Source organism: Heliangelus exortis, chromosome 8, assembly GCF_036169615.1.
Source record: "Heliangelus exortis chromosome 8, bHelExo1.hap1, whole genome shotgun sequence".
Taxonomy (NCBI): domain Eukaryota; kingdom Metazoa; phylum Chordata; class Aves; order Apodiformes; family Trochilidae; genus Heliangelus; species Heliangelus exortis.
This window is the reverse complement of record NC_092429.1, coordinates 27,786,718-27,801,226: the sequence shown is the minus strand read 5'-3', so window position 1 is coordinate 27,801,226 and position 14,509 is coordinate 27,786,718. Positions and strand designations below refer to the sequence as shown.

Here is a 14,509-nt window from a genome sequence, read left to right as displayed (position 1 = left end):
TTTCACAAAAGCTCACTTTCCAGGTTTATTAAGTAAAGTTAACTGAATTTTTTTTTTTTTTTTTTTCATTTTGTGGGGGACTCCTTTCCATCTAACCTGGTGGGTTAGCAGAGTTGCAGAGAATCACGGCTGGACTGTGATAACCCAAATACAACTTTGGCTCATCTCACTGCTGACACGTATGGAATGACTTGGGGGTTATTACATGCTGTGTCTGCTTGAGGCAGGTACAGGTACAGATCAGCACAAGTTGCAAATGATAGTTTACATCCTTTCAAAACAGAGCAGGGCATTCAGCAAATGCACTGCAATGAGAAGACATGTGAAAAAGAAATGATACAGACTTCCAAATACATAAGAAGTTCAAGAGATGCAAGAAACCTCAAACACAAGAAATGTCAAGGAGGGGAAAAAACACTCAAGTTTCAGACACAATGTGTTCAAATGAAAACCCAGCTGAAATTTAAATTCCCTTCAAAATGGGAAACATACAGTAATGCAATTAGAGAGAAACCAGGTCTCGTCCTGGGAGAGATGTGTCCAAAACCACTGATGCACAAACAGGTTCAGAGTTCTAAGCAAAATGTCCCTGGGCATTGGTGTACTTGACTCTTGGAGCCAGAGCAAAGCAATTCACTACACTTGCTGGACTGCTGGACCTACTGCTGGGTTTGTGGTGGTTTAACAGCACGTAGGATTCCAGATGTCAGAGAGAAGGCAGCACTCAAACTGCTGGTTACTGGGAAAAATGCCATGGGCCAGATCTCCCAGGGATTGACTGGAGTAAGGAAAACTAACTCTGGTAGCCTGGCCTCCACTGCACACATTAGTGTAATGTTCTGCATTACAGAATGTTCTTCAGTTCTTAGCTCACTCCTTTCTCAGCCTGAGCTGTTTCTGTCTAGTGCATGAGCACAACTGGCCGTGCAAAATGATCCAAAAAATGTAAGGGACAGGACCAAGGAAAACTGGCTGAACCTGTGGCTGGCTTTTAGCTCCTATTTCCAAATATCAGGTAAAAGGTTGGAGGTTTATCTACAAAAGAAACAATATAAATGAAATAAAAAATGGCACCGTCCACAAAATTTAAAAAAAAAAAAAAAGAAAAAAAAGAAAAAAAAGGAAAAGAAAATAAAAACCTTACAACACAGCCTCATAAAAACAGCTTTGCAATGAGAGCTCAGTCACAAAATGAAAGGTTCTAGCTCTTCGTACATCGGAAGAGGAAACAAAGCTAAAAAGTACTACTCCACATTCTCTTAATAAGTTAAACTTACTTTCCCTCCCCCCGTCTACAAAAGGGGTAGAAGCAAAGGGGAAAAGAGGCTACCAAAAATTAAAAAAAGAAACAAAATGAAAAAAAAAAGAAGGCAAAAGATAAAGAGGAGAGAAGGAGAGAGAGAGAGAGAGATAGAGCAGTCTGCGGTCAGAGGCTCAGAGCAGGGCCGAGTTCCTTTTAAGGGTTTTAAAAGATGCAAAACGGTTCCTCCAAAGTTCCCCCTCTTCAACAGTGGAGTTCAACGCTGTCGCCATGGAAACCCAAGTGGAGCCAGGAGGAGAGCTCCTTTCAGGCAGAGCTGCTGGGCCTGCATTAATCCTCGATGATGATGGGTTCATCATTCATGGGCTGGCGCAGCGGCACTGCCGGGATGGGCCGGAGGATGATGGGTTTGTAAGGGCGTCTGGCAGCTCGCTTGGCTTCAGAGGAGGAGAGCAGCTTGCGGATTTTCCTGCAGCCAGAGGAGGAAAGGAACTGATTAAAAAAAGGGGGATGCTGAGGCACTGCAGGCTGCTTGGTTTCTTCAAGTGAAACCAGGCCCACGTGCTGCTCGCTCACGGGACGGGCCGACGCGGTTCCTTTCGGCGGTGGCTTCCCCCGAGGGGTTTGGGTTTGCTGATTTACAAACCCACCCAGGAAGAGGAAAGTGCATCCTGGGGTTCCTCTCCCTCCAGCATTGCAGGACTAGGGTCTGCAGCTGTAAATGTAATAGCTGAAATGGGTAAATTTGTTGTATTTTCTGATTTACAGACCCACCAATGAAGAGACAACTGCATTCTGGGTTTCAGAACCCTTCCCCTCCAGCACTGCAGGACTAGGGTCTACAGCTGTAAATGTAATAGCTGAAATAGGTAAAATTGTTTTATATATATATATATATACATACACACACTCATACATACTTATATAAGTGTATATATACATATATAAATTTGTTTTATATATATCTCTCTCTATATATAAAGTGCCTATCACCATATTGATAAACATTCTTTGAAACCACTTTGACAGCAGAGGTAAATAAATATATTAAAGGATATATATATAAGAATATATATATATTTATATACATACACATATATTAAAATACATATATTATTATATATATATATATTTATATATATAAAGAGCCTATCACCATACTGATAAACATTCTTTGGAACGACTCTGACAGCAGAGGTAAGAACAGGAGTCAGCCTGTTAGGACCTCAGCACTTCTGTTACCAACCAGTTTTAAACAACAAAACACAAAAGGCCACAAGGCTTTGCTGCCAGCCTGCCTGGTTACAACCCACTGATTTATTCTGATGCACACAGACACATCAGTTGGACACGGCCCCAAACACCTTTGTGGAAATGTGGAAGAATCTTTTGGAACAACTGTAACCACTTGGAAAAGGCCTTTAAGATCATCACATCCTCCATGTCCTTCGTGTAGTGAAGGGGCCAAAACTGAACACAACTTTAGAGAAGTTACAACCAAACCTCTCCTGGCACTGCTGATCACCTCCTTCCTGTTAATCCACTTCCCACAGAGCTCCCTGACATTCCTCAGCCCCAAGCAGGTGCACACAGCTGCTTCTTCAAAAGAAATCTGTCACAGCACAAGCCAGAAACATTTGGTCTCCCTTGGAGCCAGGCTGCAAGGCTGGGAAGCTCCATGAGAGCCACTAAAATGGGAAGCAGCCTTCCCACCTCCACTGGGAACGCTCACAGGTTGTCTCTCACTTTTATTTCTCCTACACTGCATGTACCCAAAGTAGGAAAGAGTACTATTCACACCTTGTATTTGTTAAAGAGTTTCTCTCTGTGTTATAGGACTAGCAACAAGTCTTATGAGATGCAGGAAGATGTGTTCCATATGAAGACAAAGTAAAAGAGAGAGTGAGAATGGAGAGAGGACACACTGAAATTTTTAAAATTAGCAAAATAAGGTAGAGAGAGGCAATACAGATTGAGTACTTGTTTCAGTTTGTCAATACCAGGCTCAGAGCTCAAGGAAGCAGCCTAAAAAAAACAAGAGAGAAAAAACAGTAACAATGAAAAATGTGCTCTGTAATTAAAATGAGGAATTAATTTCCAAAGTATGTTGTGGTAGTCACAGGCACACAGAGATTCAAAAGGGAAGTGAAAAATCATCACAGGAGTAGTGTACCAGTACCCATGTACACAGCCTTCAGTTTTTAACTTAACATTACAGTCCTCAACTACTTAATCATCTATCTTCCAAATATAATTTTTACATTTCTGATTATTCAACATTGCTGGGAACATTTTTTTTTTTCATTTAGAAAAGAAAGAGAATAGACAAAACACATTTGTAGAAGAAACCTGTCAAAATACTCCCCCTCCCCTAAAATTTATCCTCCCCACCACCAGCACTGACAAAACAACATCATCTGATATTGTTGAAGATTTTTAATCACTCTGGTAAGATTTAGCCATCTCTTCACATGCTTTTATTGCCCACTGAGGACAACAAGCCTGCTACAAAGAGCTCAGGCACAGAGACCAATCTTTTGTTTGCTCCATGTCCCCAATCCTCCAGCACTTTCTATACTTAAAAGGCAACACAGGATGGAGAGAGAACAAGGTGGAAAAGTGGTGGTTGGGAGAAAAAAAAAACCAAACAAACCAAACCAACTTAAAATCTCAATGTGATGAATTTTCCAAGTCTCACTGATCTACTTTTAGGCAGTAGAGCTTCTTAGAGCTGAATTAGACACGTTGCCACCAGAAACACATCTCCTAGCAGCTCTGGATTCTGATCAGGTCACTTGCTGCCTCCCTTGGCATAAATTATAAATGCTGAGTCCCTTATTGTGAGGCTTGAGTTCAAAAACTTCTCCCTTTCAATCGACCAACTTTTCAAACCTCTCCCTCCAAGCTCTCCAGTTTTCTAGCACTGTCCCCAACAGTGCCACACAAAAAGAGGAGGAGGGGGGTGGTGGTGGTGGAAAACTTTAGGAAAACTGCTTTCTGGGCTTGAAAACACAGCCTGACCCTCAGCTGGAGGATGTTATGCAGATATTGCTGCTAGATTGATTGTTATGGAGCCAAGACAAAGCTCAGATTGTTTCAGAGCTCACAAACAAGCCTTACATTCTTGACACTGGAATGCAGCAGATGGTTCAGGGGAAAGTGAGAGGTGAAATGCCCAACAGAAAACCCGTGCCACTTACAATGCTACATTGCTCAGGCTTCCCTGCTTTTCAGCAGGCTGCCAAACATCTCTTTTCAGCACTCATCAGTCAGCTAAGCAGCAAGGCTGTCAGACAAAGAAGCCTGTTCTTTCATTCATTCTTTTTTTTTTGTTTTGTTTTTTTTTCTTTTTTGAAATGGAAGAGGTAAGGTCTTACTGAGCTGATGTCTATCCTTGCACTACAGTTTCTGCATCAGAGCTGTGCTGGTTGCTGTGGGATCTTTCCTGCCTTGGTACAAGCAGAAGATTCTGTGCCCTTACAGTAAATTGTTCTCATGACCAACACTGCAATTGATGAATATTCTCACTGACTGTACAGATCAAGGGTGGAACCTTGCAGTAGCATTATCATTGACCTGCAGCATTCCTTGTGGGTTGGATGATACAGATGTCAAGTGTTCTGGAGATGCAGGATTATGAAATAAGCCTTGAGCATTTATGGACTGAATTAGAGACTGTACACCCTGCACCCACAATGGCACTGGAATTTGCCAAAGCTGAAGGTTTGCTGAACCCAGCACCTCTTCACTGCTCGCCTTGAAAATTAAATATTTCTCTCACTTCATTTTCCATTATATGAGGGATCCCACAGCTTACTTTTACAGCATCTCATAGGAACAGAAAAAGAGAAGAAAAAACAATGTAAGGATGTAAGCTGGTGTGAAATGCACAGTTGCATGAAAGGAACAAGAGTGACAAGGAAATTAATTTCATGTTTCTTCTGAGTTCTAATGGAAGGGGAAGGGGGTGGCGTTTCCTGCACTGCAATCTGATCATCCAACTGATCAGTGCTTAGTAACTTGAACATTACCAGTTTCAGTTTGAAGCCCATCTTTGATACTAAGCCCACAGAACAGTCACTTGACACTTGAAATGCTTTGCAGGCTGAGGAGGAGGCTGGGGATGTCAGGACACTGACTGTGCACTTCTTGCTGAACAAATGAACACTCAGAGTAGAACCAGAAGGGATGAAGTACCCAAAACTCCTGGATTCCTTGGTCACTTGTAAGGACTCAGACACCCAGTACCACACAAGCACATGTCTCCACTTTTCTGACATCACTCAGGAGCAGGGCCCCCTTCCTAAGAATAACCCAGTCCTGAGAACAAGCACACAGAAGCTCTGCTGTAGGAATTGGACCATGGAACTTCTGTTGCTTCACCAGGAGCCTCTACACAGAGTTTCAAGCAAAACTCATGGAAAGAACCTTTCTTTTCTTACTTTTATCCTGTTGGCAGCCTAACAACTAGCAGAAGCAGGACTACCAAAAGAGGAAGGTGGACACTGCAGGACTAAATCTCACTGCTACTGGTGGTAAATAGACACCAAAGAAATGATGCAACCCAGCCCCTAGAAACACTCTGTGTCACTGGCAAGTTTCAGTGCTGAGACACACAAGGAGACATTCTGAGAGGTAATTACAAGAGATTTCAGCATGCAACAGGGCCTGCAGAGCTCCATGTTCCTCAGCATCACCTGTATGCCAGAAGGCTGCTCTCCTCTTACTGAGACACAGTGGTGGGACCTCCAAAGACATTTATGGGTCTGAACCAGGTGACCTCCCCATCTCAATCATCTTCCCCTTATTGCCTCCCCTCTTACAGGAACTGCTCTCAAAGAAAAAAAAAAATCTGCTTTTTCTGGAGTCCACGTGCATAAAATGATTAGGTACAGGACAACTTTTATCCACCTGAACACCAGCAGTGGTGTCTGTAACCAGTTTATAGCAACAGATCTCCTGAAGAGACCCTCATCTGACCATAAAACCAGCAGCAACATCCACGAGGGACACACATACACACCCCCCTTCCCTTTAATACTCTGTAAAGACCAAACTTCTCACCTGGTTTCTTCAGTGGCCATGTAAAAAACATCATCTGGGGCATCAATCCAGTTCATCCTCCTCCTTTTCACTGGAGGCATGGATCCACCACGGATTAACCGGACTTTTGTTGGGTATGATTTCCCATTGAGCAGCAAGTTTCGGCTTGGTCCCTAACATGGTACATAAAAAAGGACAATTACAGACTGCAACAAACCTGTGGCACTCAAAGGAAAAGAGGATTACATTTTTCAGAGGAGTTGTTAAGAGTTTCTGGTGAATATGTCCCCTCTTGCCCATCACTGAACACAGAATTCACATAAAAGCCATTGTCCATAAGCAGGAGAAGTCAGGCACCTTCCATATACAATAGGACAGCAATATTCCAGTGACAGGACAGATAATAAATGGAAGACATCACCAATAATCTGTTGCTTGTGCCTGAAAGATGAGATCAAGTTTGAAAGACTGAGCATAAGACTTAGATTTCAGCTACTGCCATAAATCTAAAGCAAATCTATTGATTTCGGGGAAGGAGATTTAGCTACACAACAAATCAAAGATAAAAATCAGAATTTACAGTTATTTTGGAGTAACAAACTTACCCACGTCCTTTTTGTTCTAGGAAGGTTAATATTTAATGACACATTAAATATGTTGTTGAAAATAAATCTAGTACTACAAAGCTTTCATCAGAAAATCCTTTCAGTGTTTCACACCACAGATTTCCAATACATATATAACACATTTGCTCTGCAAATCAACACAGGGATAATTTTCCAGACCCACAGTAGCCCTCTTCCAATCAACTGGAAAAAACATGAGCTGTTATTAAGAGAGGTGCAGATGCAAGGGAGCAAAGGTTTAAGCTTCTCAAATGCAGCTGTCCTTGATCATCTGAAGTCCAGTTCTGCTGCCCCTCTCCTCCTGCTGCTTAACACACTGAGAAATCCCACTGGAATCAGTGACACTGGACAAGTCAGGAAAGATGCACAAATTTCACAAGGAATAAATTAAAGCTGGTCAGAAAACAGGCCAGTAGAAATTGAATTTTGGTGTTTCATAGGCCACCCTCCAAGGTCAGACCACAGGGAACAGATTGCACCCAGGCTTCCCCTTTCTGCCCAGAAAATCAGAATCTGAGCATTTACATGAGGGATGTCTGGTCTGGGAGACCCACCTGGCATGGAAAGGTGGGGACATTGAGGTACTCAAGTCCTTAAGTGTCAGGTTATGGCAAAAACTCAACCCAATTTTGAGACTTCAACTTAGAAAGGGAAGACTTCAGTCTGTCAACCAAGTTAAAAACTAACAAACAAAACCCTATTTTATTTTTCTATTTTATTTTTAAATAAAATAAAAAAATATTTATGGGGGGTTTTTTTTTGACCAGCCTTAATCAACCATGCTAGCTATATCTGCTTTTGTAGAAGATCAGGGTTTTTGAGATAAACCAACAAAATCCCACCTTTTAAAACCCTAAATTCTTTCAAGTTGTTATATACAAGTGCAATAATGATTTAAGTTCTTAGTTGCCCACCTCCAGGTTACACAAGACAACTTTGGCACCACAGCAGACCACTGAAACACCTCAAGAACTGGTTTTATATTTGAGGCTTATTAGGGAAAAGGTTTCAAATAAAAGGCTTTTCTGTTGTGTTTTGGGTTTTTTACCCCCTCCAGATTTCTCCAAGAAAATCCTTGCACTAGGTTTTGCAAAGGGTATTTTCTTCACACATGCCACATACACAGGAGAATAAGAGACAAATTCTTGGAAACAGCTAAAATGGGCACCCCCTGTGCTTCCAGGTTGCCTGCTCTGTGCAGGTAGAAAAAAATCTCTTTCAAATAGTAGATCCTGAAAAGTGGACCTTAACATTTTCAGGTCAGTAGAACACTTTAGCAAACAACCAGAAATCACAGCAGTCCAGGGTTTGAACCCCAAAACATTTCAAGTGTTAGAGATCATCACAGATTTCTCCCCACTGCACTGAGTTGGTTTATTCAGCAGACACAAACAAGTAGCCAGTCTCCTCAGTGACAAGAAATTAAGCTGACTTCAAGGAGGAATACAATTTACTACTTCTTATTAGGTGCTCAAGTAACAAACCCAATGAATGCTTCATTATTACAAGCAGACAAGGATGCTCAAGCTCCAGCCTACCCTCATGACACTGCACACCATCCAAGAGCATAATTAGATTTAAGGATGCTTGGGATCACCATTCAGTGACCATCAGCCACACCAAAACCCTCACCCAAGTGATTCTACTTTCACTAATATCAGCTCTACTTCATCAACACTAGAAAATCGTTTGGGGGTTAAAAAAAAAAAAAAAAAAAAAAAAAGAATTATGCTTGAACTTCTCTCCCATAAGCCACATATAAGAGGGGAAAGTGATCTTTGAGCTGACCCCTTCACACTGCTGGGAATTTCATGAGAAAGCATTTTGCCAGAGACACATCAATCAGACTGGCTAGTTGCTTCTGTCCTTTGATAAAACTCAGCATAATGGATGAATGGCTAGGAATCATTTGTACTCAAAAAAAAAAAAAAAAAACAACAAAAAACCAAAAAAACCCCAAGCATTCTCAGCAGACAACTTGCACGCCAACTTCCTAAAAGAAATAAACTGTTTTCCAAGCAAACCCTTCCATCATTTCAACCTTACTCCTCCAGTGAAACACATTCCACCTAGAAACACATCCCAGAACTTTGCTATAAACAGCCACTCAGTTTCTGGATGAGCAGAAACAAAATGTTCCATTCAAAATAGAATCTTTTATATATAAATAGATAGAGAAGGATTTGAGTTTTAAATCGTATTTAACCACTTCTATGTTTCATATGCCCCAAAATAATAATTTTTTTCCAAACTTTTCAAATAATTGGGAAGTATGACCAGCTGCAAACAGCAAAGATGGAAGTGAAACACTAGGGTTTAATGGGGTGTTCTATCTAGGGGGGAGGTTAATAATTCTTTTCCCTGTTTTGGTTAAATGAACATTCTCTTACCATTTGTCTGGTTTGTCCGTGGTTAGGCAGACCTAACAAACAGGAAAGAGAATAGAGCTGGTAAGACCATTGCTTTGCCAAGACAGAAAAAAAGTACAAAATCAAAACACACGCAGCTATGATTGCAACTGTGTTGTTTTGCTAAAACAAGAGGTGTCTGCCAAGCTAACTTCTCCCCTCCTTGAAAGGTAACTGAGAAAAGAGCTTCCATAACAACATGGGTTGAAAAGCAGGATCCCATAAAAACAGGTTTCATTTGCTCAGCCCTTTCTCCATTTACTCACACCTTTCTTTCTTCAAACTACCACTAGAAGTACACCTCCTCCTTTCAGATCTGAGGTTTTCCTCAAATCCTGGGAAAACCCTGCCATTTTGATTAATTTGTGGAGGAAATTGACTGACATCAAGAAGGAAAAGATGGAAGATATACAGTATCAAGACAGAAACAAAATCTTTTTCCTGTGATCCTTGGGTCCCCAAGGAACCCTTCAGAGCTCAGACATTATCTACAAACTGCTAGCAAACAGTCTGGACCTCCTGAACCTACCATAAGTGGACACATCCATGGGTGTAGCTCCATCAGTCACAGATCCCAGTGACTCCAGCTACCACACAAAGTCCTTCTCCAGTAGCACAAGCAGCACCACAAAGCACCAAGAAAAATGGCTCGATTTCACTACCTTACTTGCTATACTCCCAGATCCCCCATCATGTTCCCATAGTCTATGTACTGAGCTGTATTTTGCATATATGAGACTTTGCAGGACACACAAAGTTCTTGGAGTGTCTGAGCTGCTCTGAGGCAGCAGGGTATGGCATGGAAGGGACTGGGAGGCCCAATAAACCACTTGGTTAACACCTTTTTCTAAGATCCATGCTCCCAGAAAACACCATTCCACTCACACCAGTGCACCAAACCATCTTTCTCAGCCCCTTTTGCTGGGAATTGCATTGAATCCAAGAGGGAATCCAAGGCAGGGAGCAGCAAATGCTGGCACTGGATGCAGAAATCATCTGGATGAATTCTGTTTCCACATTTATAGCAAGGTTCCCAGCTTAGACTTCTGAAAGTTCCCATTGCTAGGGAATTAACCTGGGATGGAACAGCCAAGCTATAGGAAAAAGCCAGCAAAAAGGAACATTTACAGCTCCTGGTCTGTGCTCCAACAGGTTCCTTGGGATTCTCCTTGGTAAAACCAAACACAGTGTACTCCCAGCAAGCATGCCAGGAAACATATGGCATGGCAACATATCAGGAAGGAGGAAGGCAGAACAGGGACATTTTCTGAGCATTAAGTATCACTACACCTACATTAAAAACAACAGTTTCTATCAAGGGTATTTTCCATGCTACGTAGAGGTCTGCTTTTAGCTACTTGAAGACACATAGTGTTGATTTTTGCAGCATTTTTGTGCCTAAGTATCCACAGAGATGAAGAAATAGCTGTCAGAAAGATTTCCATCAAATCTGAAGAACAGACATACCAAGCTCCAAGCAAGACCAGTGACAACCTCTGGATGCTCAAAAAGGCAATGCAGGCACCAAATAATCAGTCCTTGTTACATGGGAATAGCAATTGCATCCAAAACACAGCTGTGAGCAGCTGTTTGGAATGGATGGATAGAATTCCAGGGATGCTGGGAAACAGCACAGCCAGCAGGATGAAACCTGAATCTGCTGGCTTTAGAGCTAAGCTCTAGCACTTGTTTCTTCTTTCTCTTTGCATTACAGAAAGATAATTTTTTTCTCCATTGACAGGAGCTCTGAGAGATGTAAATAAATCAACTGATGCTAGGCCCTGGATTGAAGGCACACATTTAATTTTAACTACACTACAGAACAGCTCTTTCCTTGTGCTAAAAACATTCTTGATGCCAGAAAAGAGGAGGAGCTGATCTGTGGCTGCTGCAGTGACTGTTGCTGAATGTAGAACAGAGAGTAAACAGAGCACCAGAACTAATCCAGAATACTGCACACAACCTGAGTAAAGGGTGAGAAGAATTATTACTCTGAGCACCAAGGCTTCAGAGCCCCCAAAAAGCAGAGAAGTTTCTCCTGGGACACACCCCACCCTAAGCTGGAACTTCTAGGATAAAGCTGCCCCTGACAACTTTTTGTTCCGGTTAAAGTAAGACACAAAGTTACAGTTTCAATTTTTTTTTTTCTTGCTATCCCAGTAATAAGGTCTCAATTACCACATTAATCTGTGGATTCTCCCTTTGGTCACACTTTGATAACAAAAGCTTGAAAGAAGAAATATAAAATAAATAAAATATAAAACCAGATGCTAAAAGCATATGCAGCTGAAGCACTGCTAATAAATGAGCAACTCTGCCCCACCACACTCACTAAAGAGATGCATAAAGACAGCAGAACATCTGTAACCCACTGCAGAACAGCTGCCAACTCACCAGGATGCATCTGTACTGGAAACAGTGGATCCTCACCCCAAAGTTTTGGGTGGCTTCTGTGCCAGAGATGAGGTTTGTGAGACAGGCAGCTCTAAGAAACTAAACCAACCCTCCAGCTCCAGGCGAGGAGTGGCCCAGACAGGTCACTGACCATACAAAACTTGGTCCTCTCCAAGGTGCTTGCTCCATTTTCCCAGATGAAGGTTTGAGAGAGACTTCTCAACACACATGAAGCCACAAAAAGGTTGTAAAAGTAGGGCAGCATATGAATATAAACCTGGAGAATAATCCAACAGGGTTCTGGCAGCTCCTCTCTAGGAAAGATACCTTCATTTTATGGAGACATCTCCAGAGAAGCCACAAGGTAGAAAGGGTGAATATTTCTTTCAGTGATATCTAAAGTTCAACTGCTGGAATTTAAATTACTTCATACACACAGGAACAAAAACTGAACTCCTCCAAAAGGAAAAAACCACCAACAAACAAAAAAGGTGACCAAACCTTTAAAGCCACATAGCATAAAGGTCTACAATGATGAATTGAAGGCAAATCTTCCACTCTCCTCCAGCCAAAGAAGTCAAAATGTACTCTGAAAACTCAAGATTAATTTTTTTTCCCGTAGCACTGAGAAAAACACCCCAAAGCCCTGAAAAATCTCCTCCCATTCAATTCTTCCTGCCAAACTCTCCTCTGGACACTGAAATAAAGTCCCAGAGGATAAAAGGTAGTCAAGGTATAATTAAGGTTATACCTGCAGCTAAGCCCAGATGTCCTTTGCCACAAACCATTATACCTTGTTAGGGTAAGAATGGCAATAAAACAACTAATCACAGGACAAACACTGACACCCTCAAAACATTTACTACAACTTTACAACAAAGATTTTAGAGCTGTTTCTCAAGCACAAACACTCTGAGATTCTGGCTCAAGACAAATCCCAGGTTACTACGCCCTAATGATCTTTAATCCTGAAGTATCACAAAGTTGCACAAAACGCTTATTTATTTACTTTCACTAAAAAAAAATACCCACATAGGTGGGGAAGGATTATCACAAAGAGCAAATAAAGTCTGTTACTTTTCAGGCTGTTTTTATCTTTTGGAGAAGACTCAGCCAGCCTATTTCTTCTCATGCAACCACCTTGGAGCATTTGGACCTAACCCTTTCAGGTTGATTAAAACAAATTAACAAAAACAGAATACTCAACCTTTAACTTCCTGTAGCAAATAAAGCACCACCCCAAGAGCATGCTGGGGGGGTAAGAAAGAATTGGCACCCAACAACCAAGAGTGGGAGGAGGGAATCTGATTTCCCAAGAGGAAGGAAAGCAACAGATCTGGTCCCAGTGGAAGCCTCAGGGCAGGCTGGTCCCATGCCCTGTGAGTCTGATGAGAAGGCTGAATGAGCAGCCAAAAATTACTCCCACTGCTTAAATTCAACCTGGTTTTGTTTTGGTGTTCCTTTGCAAATTCCACACCACACTCCACAGCCATTTCAAGAAGCCAGGGGGTGGAAACCCTCAGCACTATGTCCAGTGCAGACTGGTGTGCAAGGATATTTTCACAAGTTATAGAGCAAGCATCAAGAAGCTGCAGGATAAGCACCCACCATGGTCATTTTTCTACCTGTGTAGAAATCCTCCAGTACTTTTCCTGTGTATTTAGACTCTTACAGTTTGGCACAAGAAGTCTGTATGGAGTTACCCCTAGCACTAAAGATAAAGAGCTCCCCTAACTTGTGAGGTTTGAATTTATATGTCCTAGAACTTTCAAACTCCAACCTTTAGCACATCCACCACACACAAAAATATGAGTCCTTCACCTCATGTTGATCTAAGTAATTTTTTTAAGGAAAAAAAAAACCAATCAGGACATCAAGGAATTAGTCACAGATGGTATTTTGTAAAAATGCTGTTTGCCAAAGAGAAGTATCATGCAGAACATGCAATAAACACTCATAAGCATTTCCTGAGTCACGATGAATACAGAGATCTTAACACACCTTCACAGCCAGCAAGTTTACTACACTAAAAGACACTGCTTTTAAAAATCCATGTGCTTTTCATATACATTTTCCTTTTCCAAAAGTAATCCTCCTCCTCCTGGGTTTCTGACAAAAACGTCAACAGTACCACATTTGTGAGCAAGCTAGAATAAAAATATAAAAATTCTTGCATGAATGAGGCTTGATGAACCAGGATTTCACTTTCAAGTTACTGATTCACTTGAAGTAGTCTCTGTGTGTTGACATATACACACACAAAGTTTTTTGTAAGCTCATAAGAAGTCTCTATTGCTCCTCTCTAACAGCCAAGAGTGTGTTTTGTGAGCAGGTTGAGTGTCCATCTCCTAACAATTAAAGGAATTCAAGTTGCACTTTCAGGAATTCAAGTGCAACAAGCAGAACAGAGCATAAATTGTCCCAAACATCACCCTAGACTAACATTTTCTTAAAATTCTGTCGTACATAAAAACAATATTAAAGTTGCAATTTACTTACCTAAGTAAGTTCCTACCAAGATTGGCAGAGGAAAAGGAAAAAAAGATTTAAAGTTAAAAAAAAGGAAAGATTCACACAGTTGAGAATACAGTAGCCCAGCCCCATGCAATAAATACAGAAACACAGACTGGTTTGGTGGTAAGGAAACACAGAAATGATAACAGTTCTCTGCTGGACAGACAAACCCAAGACAACATTAAACACTAACTACAAACAAGAGCTTCTACACCAAGCAGCTTTAATCCTGCATGAGTAAGAAGTGGTTTGTTACCCCCCCT

At 41.4% G+C, this 14,509-nt stretch overlaps 1 protein-coding gene across 4 annotated transcripts in view; it reads right to left on the bottom strand.

The window, feature by feature from the left end:
- Nucleotides 1–14,509, bottom strand: part of MTA1 (metastasis associated 1) — a 76,575-nt gene continuing 62,066 nt past the window's right edge. For 2 of the 4 annotated variants that reach the window (XM_071751302.1, XM_071751303.1), the window contains exons 18-19: nucleotides 6,326–6,477; nucleotides 1,596–1,730 (exon numbers count right to left, since the gene is read on the bottom strand). In XM_071751302.1, coding sequence (XP_071607403.1) covers nucleotides 6,368–6,477 — 110 coding nt within the window. In that variant the 3' untranslated portion in view covers nucleotides 1,596–1,730; nucleotides 6,326–6,367. Of the gene's footprint in view, nucleotides 1,731–6,325; nucleotides 6,478–9,320; nucleotides 9,353–14,509 lie in introns of all 4 variants that reach the window. The other 2 variants (XM_071751301.1, XM_071751300.1) reach the window with 2 other exon arrangements.